This window comes from Schistocerca gregaria, chromosome X (assembly GCF_023897955.1).
Source record: "Schistocerca gregaria isolate iqSchGreg1 chromosome X, iqSchGreg1.2, whole genome shotgun sequence".
Taxonomy (NCBI): Eukaryota; Metazoa; Arthropoda; class Insecta; order Orthoptera; family Acrididae; genus Schistocerca; species Schistocerca gregaria.
The window spans coordinates 800,376,888-800,394,700 of record NC_064931.1 but is presented as its reverse complement, the minus strand read 5'-3'; the positions used below and the strand labels follow the sequence as shown (position 1 = coordinate 800,394,700).

Below are 17,813 nucleotides of genomic sequence, written 5' to 3'. Positions count from 1 at the left end.
TTGCTGCTTTCTAATAGATTTTTGTTTTCACACTTTGCTCCAGGTACTCAAGTTGTCAGGCTCTGGATTTTTTTAACTACCTCTGCTGTTTCTTGCTAGATTTTTATTTGTAGTCCTACAATGGATAGATTCTCCACACAAAAATAAGTAAATACTGTAAGTTGTACAAGCGCACCTTAAATTTAATAATTTAATTAAAATTAAGGAATCTTCTAGATGCACATGAAGTTCCAATGTTGATTACCAAATACAAGTGACACAGTCTCCAATATCATGTAGGCATCACACTTTTCACGTGCCTCCAATGTAATGGTGTGCCACAAGCCCCACAAGTATTGGAAAACTGACACCATCCGAGTCTACTGTTATTGGCGACGACATATCTTGACAAGGGTCACCACTGATTATCATGGATTACAATAGCAGTGGAAAGACCAGATTTCAAATCACTTGTCAATTCACAGGTAGAGAACAACAACTGGTGAATAGCCACACATCCAGCCACAACCCCACACATGTACCTTTGTTCACCACACCTTAAGAGCAGAGATATAAAAATGGAATCAAGAACACTTCCAACAGACGCTCAAAGCACGAAAAATGGTTATGTGGATTTATGAGTCACAGTACACACTGGAACATGCAGATTATTGTGCACAAGTACTTTGAAAACTGTGAGGTGATTCACCCTGCTTAGGTAAAAGGATGCCACTGCCACTTAGGGGTGTGTGTGTGTGTGTGTGTGTGTGTGTGTGTGTGTGTGTGTGTGTGTGTGTGGTGGAGGTATTAGCATGTGGGGGATGTTTATGTGGGATTAAATGAGTTCCCTGAAATGACTGAAGCCTCTTTCGCACAATTGACTTTCTTGTCTCAATTGACAATTCGAGACAAGTGCATCTACTGCAGCACCCTGGCATTTTACTCCCAATCTGAGTATTGTCTGTTTGAATGGTCATTTTCATTTATACGTCAGAGCCAAAATTGCTGATGTTGAGGGAGCTGTCTGCTGTGCAGTCTGGCATCTGAGTGGTGGAAGTGAAGTTATGAGGAACTATTATTTTTACAGAGAAATCAAAATATAGTAACAAATTGTAGGAACAAGCATTGACAATAAAGTTTATTAATGTCCAAAGCAGAATTACAAATGGAAGTGTTTGTCAGAGGTTGTATCGTAAATTGTTCACTTCTGAGAACTGAAAGAACAGGAAAAGTGTCATCCAAATATTTCAGAATATGTACATTTATTTGCTCAAGAAAATATATAGTTGCAAACACATCAAAACAATATGTACAGTTGAGTAAAAAGCACCTTCTTGCTTTATCCTTTGTATCTTGTTTTCTTGCTAAGCACCAAACAACAATGAAAATTACTTTTCTTGTCCAATAATTCTGACTTCTTCACTGTTTAAATAATTTTCATTAAACCACATTTATCTATTTATGTTCTCAATTATGCACAGTGTAGCTTTCTTTCCTCTATAAAATATAAATACTTTTGCTTTCAAATATTTTATCTCTCTTGTAGGAGAACACTAGTACGAAAAGTACCAGAACCTTGCATAACCTGCCATGAAAGCTTAGCAAATGTAATAAAGATTAAGACTACAAAAAATTCATTTCTATAATACAAGCGAGTTCGATCAGCTATAATGGGTTATAACTTTTGATGGTAGCAGACACCGGTATAGTCCCTTTTCTCTGTGGATGTACCCTGTACTCAGAAACTTCGAACTCCACACTCAGCACAATCTATAGACCGTTGACATCATACACACACTCGCATCATGGTCAGGCATGAAAGGTACATGCACTTTGAGTAGTTCATTTTGATCATAAAGACACCTATTTAAACATGTTTAACAATACAACCAATGAGTGATACAGGAACCTACAACCCAATCATATAAATCATTTTTGTTATTCATAGCATCTTGCTCATAAACTGTTCCACTGGCAAACACTGCAACCCCCCCCACCCCTGCCCAGAAATGGTATGATGAACACTTCATAGACATGAGGATGCATTCGTAGCTTGAAGATCACATTACCTCAATGCTACTCTGCACATCTTGTATACCATTGAGTTGTTGGCAGTGGGTGAGTGTACATGGATCTTCAGTGTCTCAAGCAATCCCTATCATGGTATGTTAATCTTGGCTGAAGAGGAAGGGAGGGGCTGCAGGTTACTAATATGTGCCCCTAATTCAAAAATAAGTTTTTTTCAAAATTAGTTAATTGAGTGGCAGTAGACGAACAGTTTATTGCAGACATGTTCACATGCTCTGCCCAAAAATGCCATACGCAAAGACTTACAAAAAAGAAATGAAACTGACATTGAAAATTTGTATACTTCATTAAAATTAGTTGTGGATACCTTAAATGTAGGACCCTTTGTAGAGTCCAGCCATGTCTGCATTAAAATCTTTCCATGTTCAAAACATTTTTGCATTTCATTTTTGTGAGGCTCCACAGAACATTTGTCACTTTTCCTTCCAGCTCAGTGGAAGACCATGCTGGTAGTTAACTGTCTATATACTGAGATAATAGATTTTCATAAAATTTGTTACAGCATAACACCCTTACCAATGCGAGTGGCAGATTTATCACAGTTGATGATACCTTCTTACAACCAAATATTGATCAATTTATTGCTGATCAAATAATAAAAGTCCAAGATCTGGAATATCACTTTTATGTTACTGTGTGCATCATTACATTCAAACAAAGGTCCTGATCAGATTGTAAGCCAAGCTGGTAGCATGGAGTTGTGAGCAAATCACTTTCTTGCAGGTGTACATTATCTTTAGTGTACACAATCAGCACCTGCAGTTTTGTGGGCAGATGAAAACTGCTTCTTGGTAGTTTAACAGGAATCATAATTTTAAATGTACTCCCAACCTATTGATGATTTGTTGAGGGGTTTGTTTCATCCTCATATTCTTTACCCATTTAATTATGCTTTCTTTCATATAGTAGTTGGTGTCCTATTACTAAAAATAACCATTTCTTTTAAACATGATACGTGAATTTGAATGAAATGCTTTCAGGTCTGTGATACTCTAGTGTTTTGTGAACTTATGCAGACAGTCTGTGGACAGCTTGTTGTGTGTAAATAAGGGTACGCTTGTGTGGCCTTTCTAGATGCAGTATAGGTGCAATATGTTGTCCTTTTACATCCAAGAGCAAGAGGCTCCAGAGATCCATTTTTATCTCTCTCGTAAACTCATCGTTAAAATGCTACAAATAAGCTGTCAGATTCTTGGCTGAACAGAAATACAAATGTATACTGGAATTTAATTTTAATTAATAAAACTTACTTAGTATATGCACTTGTCTTGTGATATAAAACTGTCCTCAAGTGAATTGAGGACACTCAGGGATCAAGTTACAGAAGCCAAGGAAATGCTCACAGTTTTGTCACATACAAGCATGTGCAGCATATGCAATAAAAGTGTAATGTGGTTCTATTTTTATAAAAAAGATGCGCTAATAAACTTAAACTGAAGTAAGAATAATTTTTCAATGACCTTTTGATATTTTGTAAAATACATGAGACAGAAACTTAAATTTTACACATTTGGCAATATGGCCAAATAATGCTACCATACGTGCTATGCATGCACTAACTTAGCACTTTTAATGAGGACACGGATTTTGTTTTCATTATCAGACTGCAGGAAGAATGGGCAAAATTCCTACATCCATCTGTGAGACGAGCTAGTTCACTGGAGACAATCCCACTAATAAAGTAAATAGTGATGACCGCACATAAATGCTTCCCAGGAAAAATAAATGAACTGAAGCATTATAGTACAACTTAATAAAAGTTAATGAAACAATGCTCCAAACAGGCAAACAAATTAAGTTGGAAAACAACTTTTGAAATGAGTTAATGGAGGAAACATCTCAATTTTAGAAATGTACAAGTACTTTATTTACAGTAAATATTGTAATAAATATTACAGTTTCCTAGAAATGGACAAGTGGTTTATGATTTCTCAATCACAACGTACGTTACACATTTTTTTTAAAAATAATCATCTGAGTAACAGGACAACACAACATACACACAGTGAAGTCCACCAGTTCATTGCCATAGTACACACTGTTTATGGTAGTTCATTTCAACTGAATTGCACGGACTTATCATTTATATTCTGTTTTTACACTTTAAAGTACAATATTACAATAAGAAAATCTGTCTCTCTCATGTTCTTTATCATTAACTGTGGAAGTTTTTTAATGAATCATCATTTCATGTTGCAGTCAAACCTGACCTACGAAATCCACAAAATTTACGTACGATAAGCTCATGTTTGACATTTCTGTACTCAGAGTGATTCTGTATTGCATACACAGTCCAACAGAAAGAAAAACATATAAATGCTTCACAACTATTACGATCTGAGTGAGTAAATCACTGTAGAGTATTGCTAAAGACCTTGGAACATTAAAACTGGAAATAAAAATGGAAGCATATAAGTTAAAACAGTGATCATTTTACTGCATATAAAATCTAAGTACCATTTGAAAACAAGCAAGTGAATATTATTAAGGCAAAAGTAACTTAATGCTATTACACAAATTTCATATACAGAAAAAAGTATGTATGCAGTTTACAAATCATGATGATGAGACTGAAGCAACATCACGATAATTATTTTGGTGTGTATATTTTTTTCATGTCTGCATTTTATATAATGATACAAAACTAAATATAAGACTTTTTCTGAAATACAGCCTCTTAAGATACGTGGCATAAACTTTTTATCTTTAAGTGTATCTTCAAGGTCAGTATCTTTTAACATTTTGCCCATTTGTTGTTACATAAAAGATTTCTGAAAACAAAGATTTGCACACCCAAATAAGGGCAAAATTTTCTTTTCTCGATTAGGTTTCAATTACGATAGTGAAAATCATGATTAAAAACAGTACTGCCATTACAGATGGTCTCAGGTGTACTAGTTAAATTTCTGCTGCCTTAAGACGACAATGTTTTTTTTAACATTAACTACAACATAATCAACCAAGGAAGTGCTGTAAACATTAAACAGGTAAATGCCTGTTTCAGCTAAACACACTGTAGCAAAGGCAACTTGATTTCTGAAGCACTTGCATTCCAAATGGAAGAAATGAAATGCTTATGAAAATATAGCTCTTTTCCAAATATCTAAGACTGATTTTATTTTTTTGTCAATAAATATTAAACTATTACATATTAATATGTACAGTTTCAACTCCTAAACATTTTAATACAAAATTTAAGTCTCTCTCTCTCTCTCTCTCTCTCTCTCTCTCTCTCTCTCAGTGTGTGTGTGTGTGTGTGTGTGTGTGTGTGTGTGTGTGTGTGTGTGTGTGTGTGTGTGTGCGCGCGTGCGTGCGTGTGTTGGGCGGGGGGGGGGGGGGGGGGGGGGGGGCGGGGGCGGATTCTTTTTCATCTGTCATACATCATAATGGAGACTAAATGTAGTTAGATGTATTATTAAATTATTGTTGCAATTAAAACACGTGAACAATGAGTGACTCTTAAATGAGAAAGTATCACATGAGATATAAACAAAATAAATACAGAAAAAAATATTAAATCTGATGTAAATCATCAAGGCTGATGATGTAGCATCTTCCAGTTTCACTTTTTGCATCAACTGCAATAAAATGTAATAAAACGAATACTGATTTTTGGTTGAACAACCTAAAGTCATCAATAAAAATGCTACTGCACTGAGGGAAACAGTTCTCATAATGCACAAGCCACAAAAAACTTCCCCAGTCTAGAAACTTCATTATGAAGAAAGATGACCCAACAGGAGCAGCAGTGCATACCAAATTCCTCCTATCAATGGGCTGCGATAGATCATGAGCATCTTCATTATCATCATCATCATCATCATCATCTTCTTCTTCTTCTTCTTCTTCTTCTCCTCCTCCTCCTCCTCCTCCTCATGGTCCTCATCCTTATCTAAGTATATTTGGGATATATTTGAAACTTCAGCTCTTCATTCTAAAATAGAACATAGAAATCTATGAAACAACTGAAAATGGTTTCTTCCACAGAAAGTCTAGAACTACAAAAGTATACATGAAAATAAATAAGTTACACAATGAACAATTCACATAGCTTTTTAAACAACAACAAAAAAACTATAGACTGAAAACATTCATTTATTCTTCACTTACATTTCACAGATCCACACTGAAATATTTCTTGTGGGAAGGACAATAGTAAATAATATTTCTCGAGTGTTTTATTACATTTAAAAATCTCTCTATAGGTTTCACATCTTGGTTAAAGCAACCATTATTTATAGTATAACTTATCTCTCGTGCAGAATACAAGTTAAGGCCCTCCTAACTGTTGGTATTCAAGGGTGGCTACTAACCTTAGATGTTACTGTACTAGCATTTGTGTGTCATATTAAAATAGGGAATTATGATAATCTTGGGTTAAGCAGTCACACTCAGTTCAGTGTCCAGTATTTTATTGCTTTTCTACGTTACACCTCACTCAGAAAAATATTATGAGACATTAGCCAAAAAGATATAAGACATTGTAAATGTCCACATTTACACAACTTCGCAATGAAATTTTGTTGCAATTTTCTTTGTGTGTGTGTGTGTGTGTGTGTGTGTGTGTGTGTGTGTGTGTGTGTGTGTGTGTGTGTGTGTGTGTGTGCGCGTGTGTGCGCGTGTGTGCGCGTGTGTGCGCGTGTGTGCGCGTGTGTGCGCGTGTGCGCGCGCGCACGTGCGTAAGTAATTCTAGTTAAACATAAATTATTTCAAATTAGGTTTTTACTATGTTTTTTTGTGGGTTTGAATGACATATCTACATCTACATCATACTCCACAGGCAACCTAATGGTGTGTGGCGGATGGTACTTTCGTACCACTGTCTCATCCCTCCAACCCAGTTCCACTCGTGAATAGTGCATGGGAAGAATGACTATCGGTAAGGCTCTGTATTGGCTCTAATTTCTCAAATTTTCTGCTTGCAGTCAATAAGTGAGATGTATGTGGGGAAGGGGGGGTAATATGTTGTCCAAATCCTCCAGAAAAGTGCTGTTCCGAAATTTCAATAACAAATCTCTCCATGGTGCACAGCACCTCTCTTCTAACATCTGCCAGTGGAGTTTGTCATCTCCATAATGCTCTCTCGCCAGCTAAATGATCTTGTGACAAAATCCGCTGCTCTCCGTTGTATCTTCTCTATCTCCTGTATTAGTAGTACCTGATGGGGATCCCAGATAGATGAACAGTACTCAAGAATCAGGCAAACTTCTTTTGTGGATGGGTTTCATTTCCGTAAGATTCTTCAAATGAATCTGAGTCATGTGTCTGCTTTTCCCACTATCTGTTTTATGTGGTCATTCCACTTAAGGTCGCTCTGGATAGTTACACCTAGATATTTTACAGCAGATGCTGTCTCCAGTTGTTTGTCATCAGTAGTGTAGCTGTACAGTAGTGGATTTCTTCTCCTATGTATGCACAATAAGCTACATTTATTTACGTTCAGGGTCAACTGTCAGAGCCTGCACCATCCATCAATTCTCTGCAGGTCGTGCTGCAAATTCTTACTACCTTCTAGTGTTGCTACATTGGTATGTAAACAGCAACACTCCTATCATGCTTCCCTTTGGTATTCTACATCTACATCTACATTTATACTCCACAAGCCACCCAAGTGTGTGGCGGAGGGCACTTTACGTGCCACTGTCATTACCTCCCTTTCCTGTTCCAGTCGCATATGGTTCGCGGGAAGAACGACTGTCTGAAAGCCTCTGTGCGTGCTCTAATTTCTCTATTTTACATTCGTATTCTGGATATTACCTTTACATCTGTCGATTTTGTTCCATTAAAAGTGACATTTAGAGTTCTATTTGCAAGAAAGTTTTGAATCCAATTGCAAGTCTGCTTCGATGCTCTGTAAGCTCGTATTTTTTCATTACATGGGAATGCAGGATGGTGTCAAATGACTTACTGAACTCAAGGAAAACGGCATCAACCTGAGCACCATTGTCCACTGTGCTGTGGATCTCATGGAGGAACAGAGTGAGCCGAGTTTCGCAGGATCTCTGTTTGTGAAATCCATGTTGATCTTTATAGAGATGTTTATTTTCCAAAAACATCCTAATTCTTGAGCATAAAACATGTTCCATAATTCTACAACACATTGACATCAACCATATAAAAGTTTATTTGAAACTACGCAAGTGAAGGCATAGCCACAGTATATAAAATTTTTTCTTTAGAAAGAAAGGGTTATGAAACTTCCTGGCAGATTAAAACTGTGTGCCGGATCGTGACTCGAACTTGGGACCTTTGAAGCTTCTGTAAAGTTTGGATGGTAGGAGACAAGGTACTGGCAAAAGTAAAGCTGTGAGGACGGGGCGTGAGTCGTGCTTGGGTAGCTCAGTTGGCAGAGCACTTGCCCGCGAAAGGCAAAGGTCCTGAGTTCGAGTCTCGGTCCGGCAAACAGTTTTAATCTGTCAGGAAGTTTCGTATCGGTGCACACTCCGCTGCAGAGTGAAAATCTCATTCTGGAGGAAGGGTTACAGTATTGGTTTCAATGAACTACGTCGTCATTTTCAAATGTAAAAACCTCAGTGGGAGACTATATAAAGGGAATTATGACCATACATCTGACAAAACTTACAAGAAATAATGCCACCAAGCGAATGAGGCAATGATGGCACAACCAAGTCACTACAGGTTATGCCTATGCTTGCCCAAATGTTCATTCCAAATGCTGGTGTAGAATAGATAAAAACTACACCATGGTGAAATTTGCAAAGAATTCCTGCAATGTGCCCTGCTGCGACATTTATCGTATGGCTGATAACTGCGAAAGATGAAAAACTGTAAAACTGGAATTCTGTAAAGTATCTAAGAGCGCAGGAACAGAATGCGACATTTAGAGTTTAACTGTACTTAATTCTGCTTGGTGGAGTTGTATGGTGCACAAGTTTTGCAGCATGTGCAGAAGGCAGTCTGCATGCGAGATGGCAGCTAGAATTATGTGTGAGCCAATGCACACCATTGTCTCTTTTTAGTAAATAGGGTTGTAGTTCACACATGCATTGTGTCAAGGTAGACGGTTGGAGGAGGCCTCAAAAAAAAAAAAAAAAAAAAAAGACTGTTACTATAGTCATTATGATAATTTAATGTATTGCCAGGCTCTTGTTAATGGTTTGTAAAAAAAATGCTACTTTCTTCCAGCATTGTCATGAGGTGTCCCTTAGATTCATTATGTAGCACTTACATGAGTGTATCAATTGTTTCGGAGTGCTTTGATGTCTGAAAATGCCGACAGTGCTACCAGTCGCCAAAGAGTACTGTGAACAGTGGACTATATTGCTTCCATCTTGTACTGGCATAGACAGAAATCCTACTGCTGACAGGCACAAAACACGGGACACCGTGGACACCCAAACCCACAGTTCTGATATTGCAATTAGATGAACAATTCAGTGCTTGTAGCCAGTTCAGTATAGTAACTACAATTACACTGTGGAGTAAGTTCCATTGAGAAGATAACATTCTGACTTAGCAGTCACTAATTATGGAGAACTAGATACAATGAGAAAGTGACTGCACAATTACATTCAGCCATAGTGACAAAATCATAGACTGCCAAGAGACAGCAAAATTATTTATACTAGCATAGGAAAAAAGTGTCACACATCAAACTGCACTATAGTTAAGTACTATTTTATAACATACTCTTAATGTGTGTTATGGGTTATTTCTTATTATGGTGTCACATTTCTGTTCTAGTGCCACCCTGTCATGCAAGTGTTTAATTAATAACAGCATGCAATCTGTCACCTTTAATGAACTAGAGCATTAAACAATTTTGTGCTACCATAGACGGTTGGGCTGAATTAATAGTTACAGTCTGTTACAATATTCCCAACAGGTGCACTATTCAATATTTTTGTTAAAAACATTTTGGGATTGTGCTGTCCACAACAGCCAACAGAATGAAAAGTAACCGAAATAACCGAAAGCCATTCTCTGTGCCACATGGATATGGTTTTTTTTTTTTTTTTTTTTTTTTTTTTTTTTTTTTTTTTTTTTTTTTTTGCGGGGGAGGGGGGGGGGGACTGGGATCATATCACTGGACAAAGCCATGACAAACAAAAGCATGCAACAGATGATCAGTAATTCATCTCAAGATGTACTGCACTATCTCACAAAGTGATAAGAAGTAGTGAAGTGACTGGAATATATGATCCACTAAGTGGTAACTAGCTATTTTCCAACATACGTCACTGTACTGCAGAGCCATGGTAACCTTAACACCTAATCTATGGACACGATAGCTGTTGTTGTAATTTCAATAGACAAATTTTTAAAAAATCCATAAATAAAAATGACAGTAATGGGAAAAATGAAACACAGAACTGAGAAGTTGAACATCATGTTTTACCTGTGATTGCACTATACACTAGTTTTAGAAATTGGATTTAATAAATTGTAATTTCCTAATAACCAACCACAATTTCTTGCCATTTCTACATTCTTTGTGACATCACCTGCTATCTGCCTTTCTTAGAGTAGAGAAATGGTGATTGACTGTGCTTCATGTGTTTCTGAGTCTGCAGTTTTGGAACATCCATTTTAGAGTTGTAAGCATTATAGAAGGGCTCTGCTAAATCTACACATAAAGGCCTTGAGGGTGATCTTCCCAGTTTCCACTTCTATACAGTGAAAAATATGGATAACAATGCTATTGTAAAAGTGAAAGGCAAATGGGGAATTCTCGTCTCGTGTAATCTAATACCAGTACTGCGATGAACTTAACACAGTAGTAGTTAAGACCAAGCACGCCATCAATACACACCCAGTCATTTGCAAACTTCAACATGTCACCTTACACAGTCTTCATTATTACTAACACAAAATCTGAACTTTTCACATATGGATGCAGTTCCCTCAGAATGTCTTTAGTTTGTGAAACAGCATGTATGGACTTTCACTCCAGTCTACTTCTCACCTGTGCCTCAACACTGGTCTCATCATTCCAATGTCCATCAGATGTAGAGCACAGATTGTGACATTGTTTAATGTTGTATAAATAATGTTTTGTCAACAAATGTGTTCTTTCCAGTTTTGAATCAGGCACTAGGTCTCGAATTTTGTCCAAAATAACTTGGAATGGAATTTCATTTGCTATAGCCGCTCTTATACTATACTCTTTACCTGATTAAATTAAATGACTAAGGTCACTTTCATGTCTAATGTGAATTGAGATAAATTTCACTACTGACTAACTTTGCAATGGGCGAGAGGTAATAATACCAATGTGGCACCAAAATCTATGGCCTTTTTAAATTTCCAAAAGGACTGATCACATTTTGCTGAAATATGATGGGGAATGTGTTTTCTGACCAGCGTATAAGATCAGGGCACTTTTACGCTCCATACAGGATGATCTTGGTTTGTGTACGGAAGGTGTTTATAGTATTTCTTGCAGTTATGGCACGTCATTCACTGGTCAGACCATCTGGACTGTGGAGGACCAACAGCCGAGCAAATCTGCTATTGCAAAAAATTGCGATAGTGTTAGTAAGAGTAAGTTACATTGAAGTAGGAAGTGACTTTCTAAACATAGCTGGAAGTTTTTCCTTAAATACTCCAACTGGACTCTTGCTCTCATCCTTGGGGAGGGGTGGGGGGGTGGAACGAAGAGCCGGAGTTTATGCTACCTCATCTGTTGGTGTAGAGAGAGAGAGAGAGAGAGAGAGAGAGAGAGAGAGAGAGAGAGAGAGAGAGAGAGAGAGAGAGAGAGAGAAATCTTTTCAGATATGCTCTGCAAACAGAGGGTTTGAATTCATTGTACAGCACTTCCTTGCTGAATTTGTGCCATGAAAATGACACTGTGTGCACCTGTTGGTTCAGAATGAAATTTTTACTCTGCAGCGAAGTGTGTGCTGATATGAAACTTCCTGGCAGATTAAAACTGTGTGCCAGACTGAAACTTGAACTTGGGACCTTTGCCTTTCGCGGGCCAGTGGTAGAGCACTTGTCCGCAAAAGGCAATTTCCCAAGTTCGAGTCTCGGTCCGGCACATAGTTTTAATGTCGGGAAGTTTCATATCAATGGTTGTTGAAGGGGTCACTCGGTTGCATCCCCATAAGTTAATTGAACAGAAACACAAATTAATTCAGGTTTGTGATAAAGTTATGAATACTGTCTGCAAAAACTGAAGAGTGATTAACAGGTCATCTCTTGGTGATATAGCTTGTCATCTTATTGTATGTGTTTTCAAATATTTGATTGTACAACAGAAGAGAGGTGTTCGAAACTTGCATACAACATTTTCAGAATGTTTTCAGTTTGAGCAAAGTTCTCTGATTCTATTTAATTCAGTAGTGTTTCTTGTTAACTTAAATATGTATGCCCCCCTGACACCATTTCTTCACCCAAAACATTCCTTTTTCTTCTTAATTTTTTGTTTTTATCACAATTTTTCTTCAATAATAATAATAATAGTGATACAACTGTGGTGGTAAGCTGTTGTTTTTAACCATGACAATGTAAACTTCCACTTGCCTTTATCATAACACAACTCTAGTGGGGTTCCTGATATTAAACTGCCAAAGCGAGTTGCATGTGCAAATTTGCCCAAGTTTGTGTTCTAATGGAAACAGTTCAGCAAGCATTTGCAGATTCTGCTTGCTAGAGAACACACACACCTTTACATAAAATTACACTTTAAGCCTATATGGGTTCCTTAAAACTGACTGGTGCGTATAAATCACATGGTGACTCAACAGTGTGTCTATGGGTTCCAGACACAGGTAGATACATCTTTCTTCCTGTAATATCAAAGAAATGATTCTCCTGAATCTCATGTGCATCATTCTTTAATGACAAGTCTGATCAAAGCGTATGAAGAGCAAACGACAAATTAGCACCTATACAAGTGGAAAAAGTGGGTGGAAATAATTGTGAAACTATTTATTCCTAGCACAAACATAACCACGGACGAGTAAATAGAACTTAAATTTAAAATCTTAACAAATTTCAATGACTTATGAGTATTATGCCACTAAATACCAACCAGTCATTATGACCCACAAGAGCATACATGTATGGCTTTTTTAAGGAAAGAAGCTGGGTTAATGTAGTAAAAATTAACACTGGAACACTTCTCGATCAGAACACTTAGAAATGGTACCAGACCTGGTGTGAGCTGTTCAGAGAATCGTCGGGAATACTGTTCAAGAATAGATTCGAGCAGAGGTTGAACGTATCCCAGAAGTGGTCTCCTGGATGGTTCGCCTGACCAGCACTGCTCCATAAGATGCCAACACTGGTCATCAAAATGGGCCAGCCTTTCCGGTCGAATACCTTCAGAGAACAAAAGGGAAAAATAAATAAATAAATTAGGTATTTTTATCATTTACACAAAAAAAGCTATATAATTATCCCATTATGAGTACGTAATGCAGAGTTGTATGAGGAGTTAAGAGGAAGTAAGACAAGAATGTGCACCCAAATCTTCAAGCCACATTTCTTAAGGGTGATAAATGCTTTGACCTCTGATAAAGAAGACTAGCTGAACCTGGTATACGTATGCACATTAAACTTTATTTTGGTCAAGATTTTTGGACATATCCCACAGCTTTCAATGGAGATTAACAGATACACTCTCTTTTGCAACCAAGTTTTTTATTCTTTTGATACATGGTTCACAGTTACTGTATGTATTGTCAGTGGGTTCTAGGAATTAATAGATGTAGAAATGAGTTTGCTAGCATCCACATAACTATTTGTAACCTTTATTATTATTATTATTATTATTATTATTATTATTATTATTATTATTATTATTATTGATAAAGGAAACACTCACCAGAACGTCGGTTGATTGATTTGAGGGAGGGAACCAAACAGTGAGGTCATCAGTTCCATCAGATTAGGAAAAGATGGAGAAGGAAATTGGCCATGGTATTTCAAAGGAACCATCCCGGCATTTGCCTGAAGCGATTTAGGGAAATCAACGAAAGCTAAATCAGGATGGCAGCACACCAGGTTTGAACCATCATCCTCCTGAATGAGAGTACAGTGTGCTAACCACTGTACAACTTCATTTGGTGCTCACCAGAAGCAAAGAGGTCAGACCTACTGCATTAAAAAAAAATCAATCAATCAATCAATCAAGTTTTCCCTGATTCTGTGGTTGCAATCCCCAACTCATGGCTACGCAACTGAGCATTATTCAAAGGGAGTTCACTGATATTCTGCTGGTAGAAAATTGTTTTCATCACAAGAATTTGGTTGGGAATGAGAGGTGGTAGAAAGCAGGTTCTAGTTGCCAAAATTTGTGACAATGTATTGGTGTCTTATGAATTGCAGTTTTATTAAGGTCCTGATAGTGATCTGTAAGTAACATGCAATTATTAAACTGAGTGGCACATTTGCCATCTTTTGAGATGATGAGGTTAAGTGTGAGCACCATGTTGCACTCTCCCCCACCCTTTCATTCTACAATTATCAGTAACATGAAAACTCATCAGTGCATTTCACGTGCAATCACTACAGCCATCCACATGATACACTTTATCTGATAAATTGTTCATAAGCTGAAAAAATCTATTGTAAACCACCTCCAATAAGACCATGCCAAAAAGATAATGTGTAATGCACATGTAGGCTTCAAGACTCCCTAATGAGAATGAGACGTCAGTCCATCCATCCATATCATTAATCCTAGATTATGCTGAGGGAAAAATATAAATCATTGTGACAAACAGCGTTTAAAAAATCAACATCATAAAAGGAAGAAGAAAGTAAAATAAATTGGAAGATGGGAAAATTTGTGTGCATAACAGTCATATGTACTCAAAGAAATGACTGCTTAACACCACACTACACAAAGACACTTACAACTAGGCATTCACATTAAACAGTCTGAAATACTTTATGACATTACTGAGTAGGTGAAAAGTCACACAGAAACAGCAATAGAAAAGCAGCTTGAGAAACAAGACCATAAACTAAAGAAACTGTTGAAATAAACCCATACAACAGGAACAACAGGCAACAGACACCAGCATTCACAACATACAGAGTTTCTAATGAATCAGAAATACAGCTTTCCACACATTAAGAAGAACTACATCAAAAGGGATCTGAACACAATCTCAACACATATCACACAAAGAGCAATTAGAAACATAATTACAGAAAAATAAATATACAATAAAACGGGGTAAAAGGGAAACAGCAACATTATCTGCTATACATGTGAGCTTACTGCCAAAGTCCTTTGAATATAGAAAACACATGCACACATTCATGCAAGCACAATTCTAACACACATGACCACTGTCTCTGGCTATTGAGGCAAAGGAAATATACAGCAAATTTCAATGCAGGGCTAGCCAGAGAACTGATAGCAGAAGCAATCAGATTATCAGAACAAAAGTAACACCACTGAAGAGAGAACAGCTATATAGGTACAAAAAAAACTGGAAGCACACAATGAAATAGGCACAAGAGCAGAAAAGGGAAGGGCTATACCAAGGAAAAGCTGAGGTACATAACAGAAAGCCAAATAAAAAAAACTAAAACGTGACACAACCCAAAGATTCCAAAGAGACATACAAAAACTGTTAAACATGAAAGATTCCAAATAAAAAGAAAAGCACAAAAGAACCCAAGGGCACTCACATTCAGTAGTTTACCAAAAATTAACGATCCCAATGTTCCAATCAGACTGTGCCAGCGTATCATTTAGCCATACATGCACATGTTTCTACAAAAACACTGCACTTATACAAACAGAAGCATAGAAAACACCAATGACCCAATTGACAAGATGAAAGATATGAATGTACCCTACACAGCGACGCTACTCTCATCTGACATCACGTCAATGTACAGCCATATACAAACTGAATAAACAGTCAAAATAACAGAAATACAACTATGAGAGACAAACTTTCTCCCACAAACACAGAAACAAGAAGTCTTAACCATTGTGAAAGTAATAACATGACAAAATTGTACCAAGTACTATAATGGTACTGGTATGTTAATGACATAATTTGCACGGTAGCTGAAACACATGACCATGTACTACAATTACACACACATCAATACCGCCTACCCAAAAATACACTTCACCCTTGAAACAGAAACAGACAAAAATAAATAATTAAATAAATTGCCGTCACATCAAAATGGAAAACAAAGAGCAGAAACACTAGTTCTCAGTACAGAGAAAACCCACCTCATTCCTCATGTTTGATTGATAAAGTCATCCATTTTTAAGGTATGTGGCTATTCAAACTTGGCATGTAGTAATTCCTTGGAAATGTCTTGAGCTAAATACTTTATTTATGATGCATTTCACGTAATCACCATCAGATAACTGTGACCAAAATTAACACAAAACACAAAATTAGAAAAGCTTATACATGGTGTTACAAAAAGGTACGGCCAAACTTTCAGGAAACGTTCCTCACACACAAATAAAGAAAAGATGTTAAGTGGACATGTGTCCGGAAACGCTTAATTTCCATGTTAGAGCTCATTTTAGTTTCGTCAGTATGTACTGTACTTCCTCGATTCACCACCAGTTGACCCAATTGAAGGAAGGTAATGTTGATTTCGGTGCTTGTGTTGACATGTGACACATTGCTCTACAGTACTAGCATCAAGCACATCAGTACGTAGCATCAACAAGTTAGTGTTCATCACGAACGTGGTTTTGTAGTCAGTGCAATGTTTACAAATGCGGAGTTGGCAGATGCCCATTTGATGTATGAATTAGCATGGGGCAATAGCCGTGGTGCGGTACGTTTGTATCAAGAAAGATTTCCAGAACGAAGGTGTCCCGACAGGAAGACATCGAAGCAATTGATCGACGTCTTAGGGAGCACGCAACATTCCAGCCTATGACTCGAGACTGGGGAAGACCTAGAACAACAAGGACACCTGCAATGGATGAGGCAATTCTTCATGCAATTGATGATAACCATAATGTCAGCGTCAGAGAAGTTGCTGCTGTACAAGGTAACGTTGACCACGTCACTGTATGGAGAGTGCTACGGGAGAGCCAGTTGTTTCCGTACCATATACAGTATGTGCAGGCACTATCAGCAGCTGACTGGCCTCCATGGGTACACTTCTGCGAATGGTTCATCCAACAGTGTGTCAATCCTCATTTCCGTGCAAATGTTCTCGTTACGGATGAGGCTTCATTCCAACGTGATCAAATTGTAAATTTTCACAAACAACATGTGTGGGCTGACGAGAATCCGCACGCAATTGTGCAATCATGTCATCAACACAGATTTTCTGTGAACGTTTGGGCAGGCATTGTTGGTGATGTCTTCATTGGGCCCCTTGTTCTTCCACCTACACTCAATGAAGCACGTTATCATGATTTCATACAGAATACTCTACCTGTGCTGCTAGAACATGTGTCTTTACAAGTATGACACAACACGTGGTTCATGCACGATGGAGCTCCTGCACATTTCAGTCCAAGTGTTCGTACGCTTCTCAACAACAGATTTGGGGACCAATGGAATGGTAGAGGCCGACCAATTCCATGGTCTCCATGCTCTCCTGACCTCAACCCTCCTGACTTTCATTTACGGTGGTATTTGAAAGCTCTTGTCTACGCAACCCTGGTACCAAATGTAGAGACTCTTTGTGCTCGTATTGCAGGTGGCTGTGATACAATACGCCATTCTCCAGGCCTGCATCAGCGCATTAGGGATTCCATGCGATGGAGGGTGGATGCATGTATCCTTGCTAACAGAGAACATTTTGAACATTTCCTGTAACAAAGTGTT

The 17,813-nt window shown here is 37.7% G+C and overlaps 1 protein-coding gene across 1 annotated transcript in view; it reads right to left on the bottom strand.

Moving 5' to 3' along the window:
• Nucleotides 1–3,906: 3,906 nt before the first annotated feature.
• Nucleotides 3,907–17,813, bottom strand: part of LOC126298434 (dual serine/threonine and tyrosine protein kinase-like) — a 276,257-nt gene continuing 262,350 nt past the window's right edge. Inside the window, exons 14-15 of the mRNA XM_049989759.1 lie at nt 13,186–13,353; nt 3,907–6,001 (exon numbers count right to left, since the gene is read on the bottom strand). Of these exons, the coding sequence (XP_049845716.1) occupies nt 5,997–6,001; nt 13,186–13,353 (173 nt within the window). The 3' untranslated portion in view covers nt 3,907–5,996. The remainder of the gene's footprint in view (nt 6,002–13,185; nt 13,354–17,813) is intronic.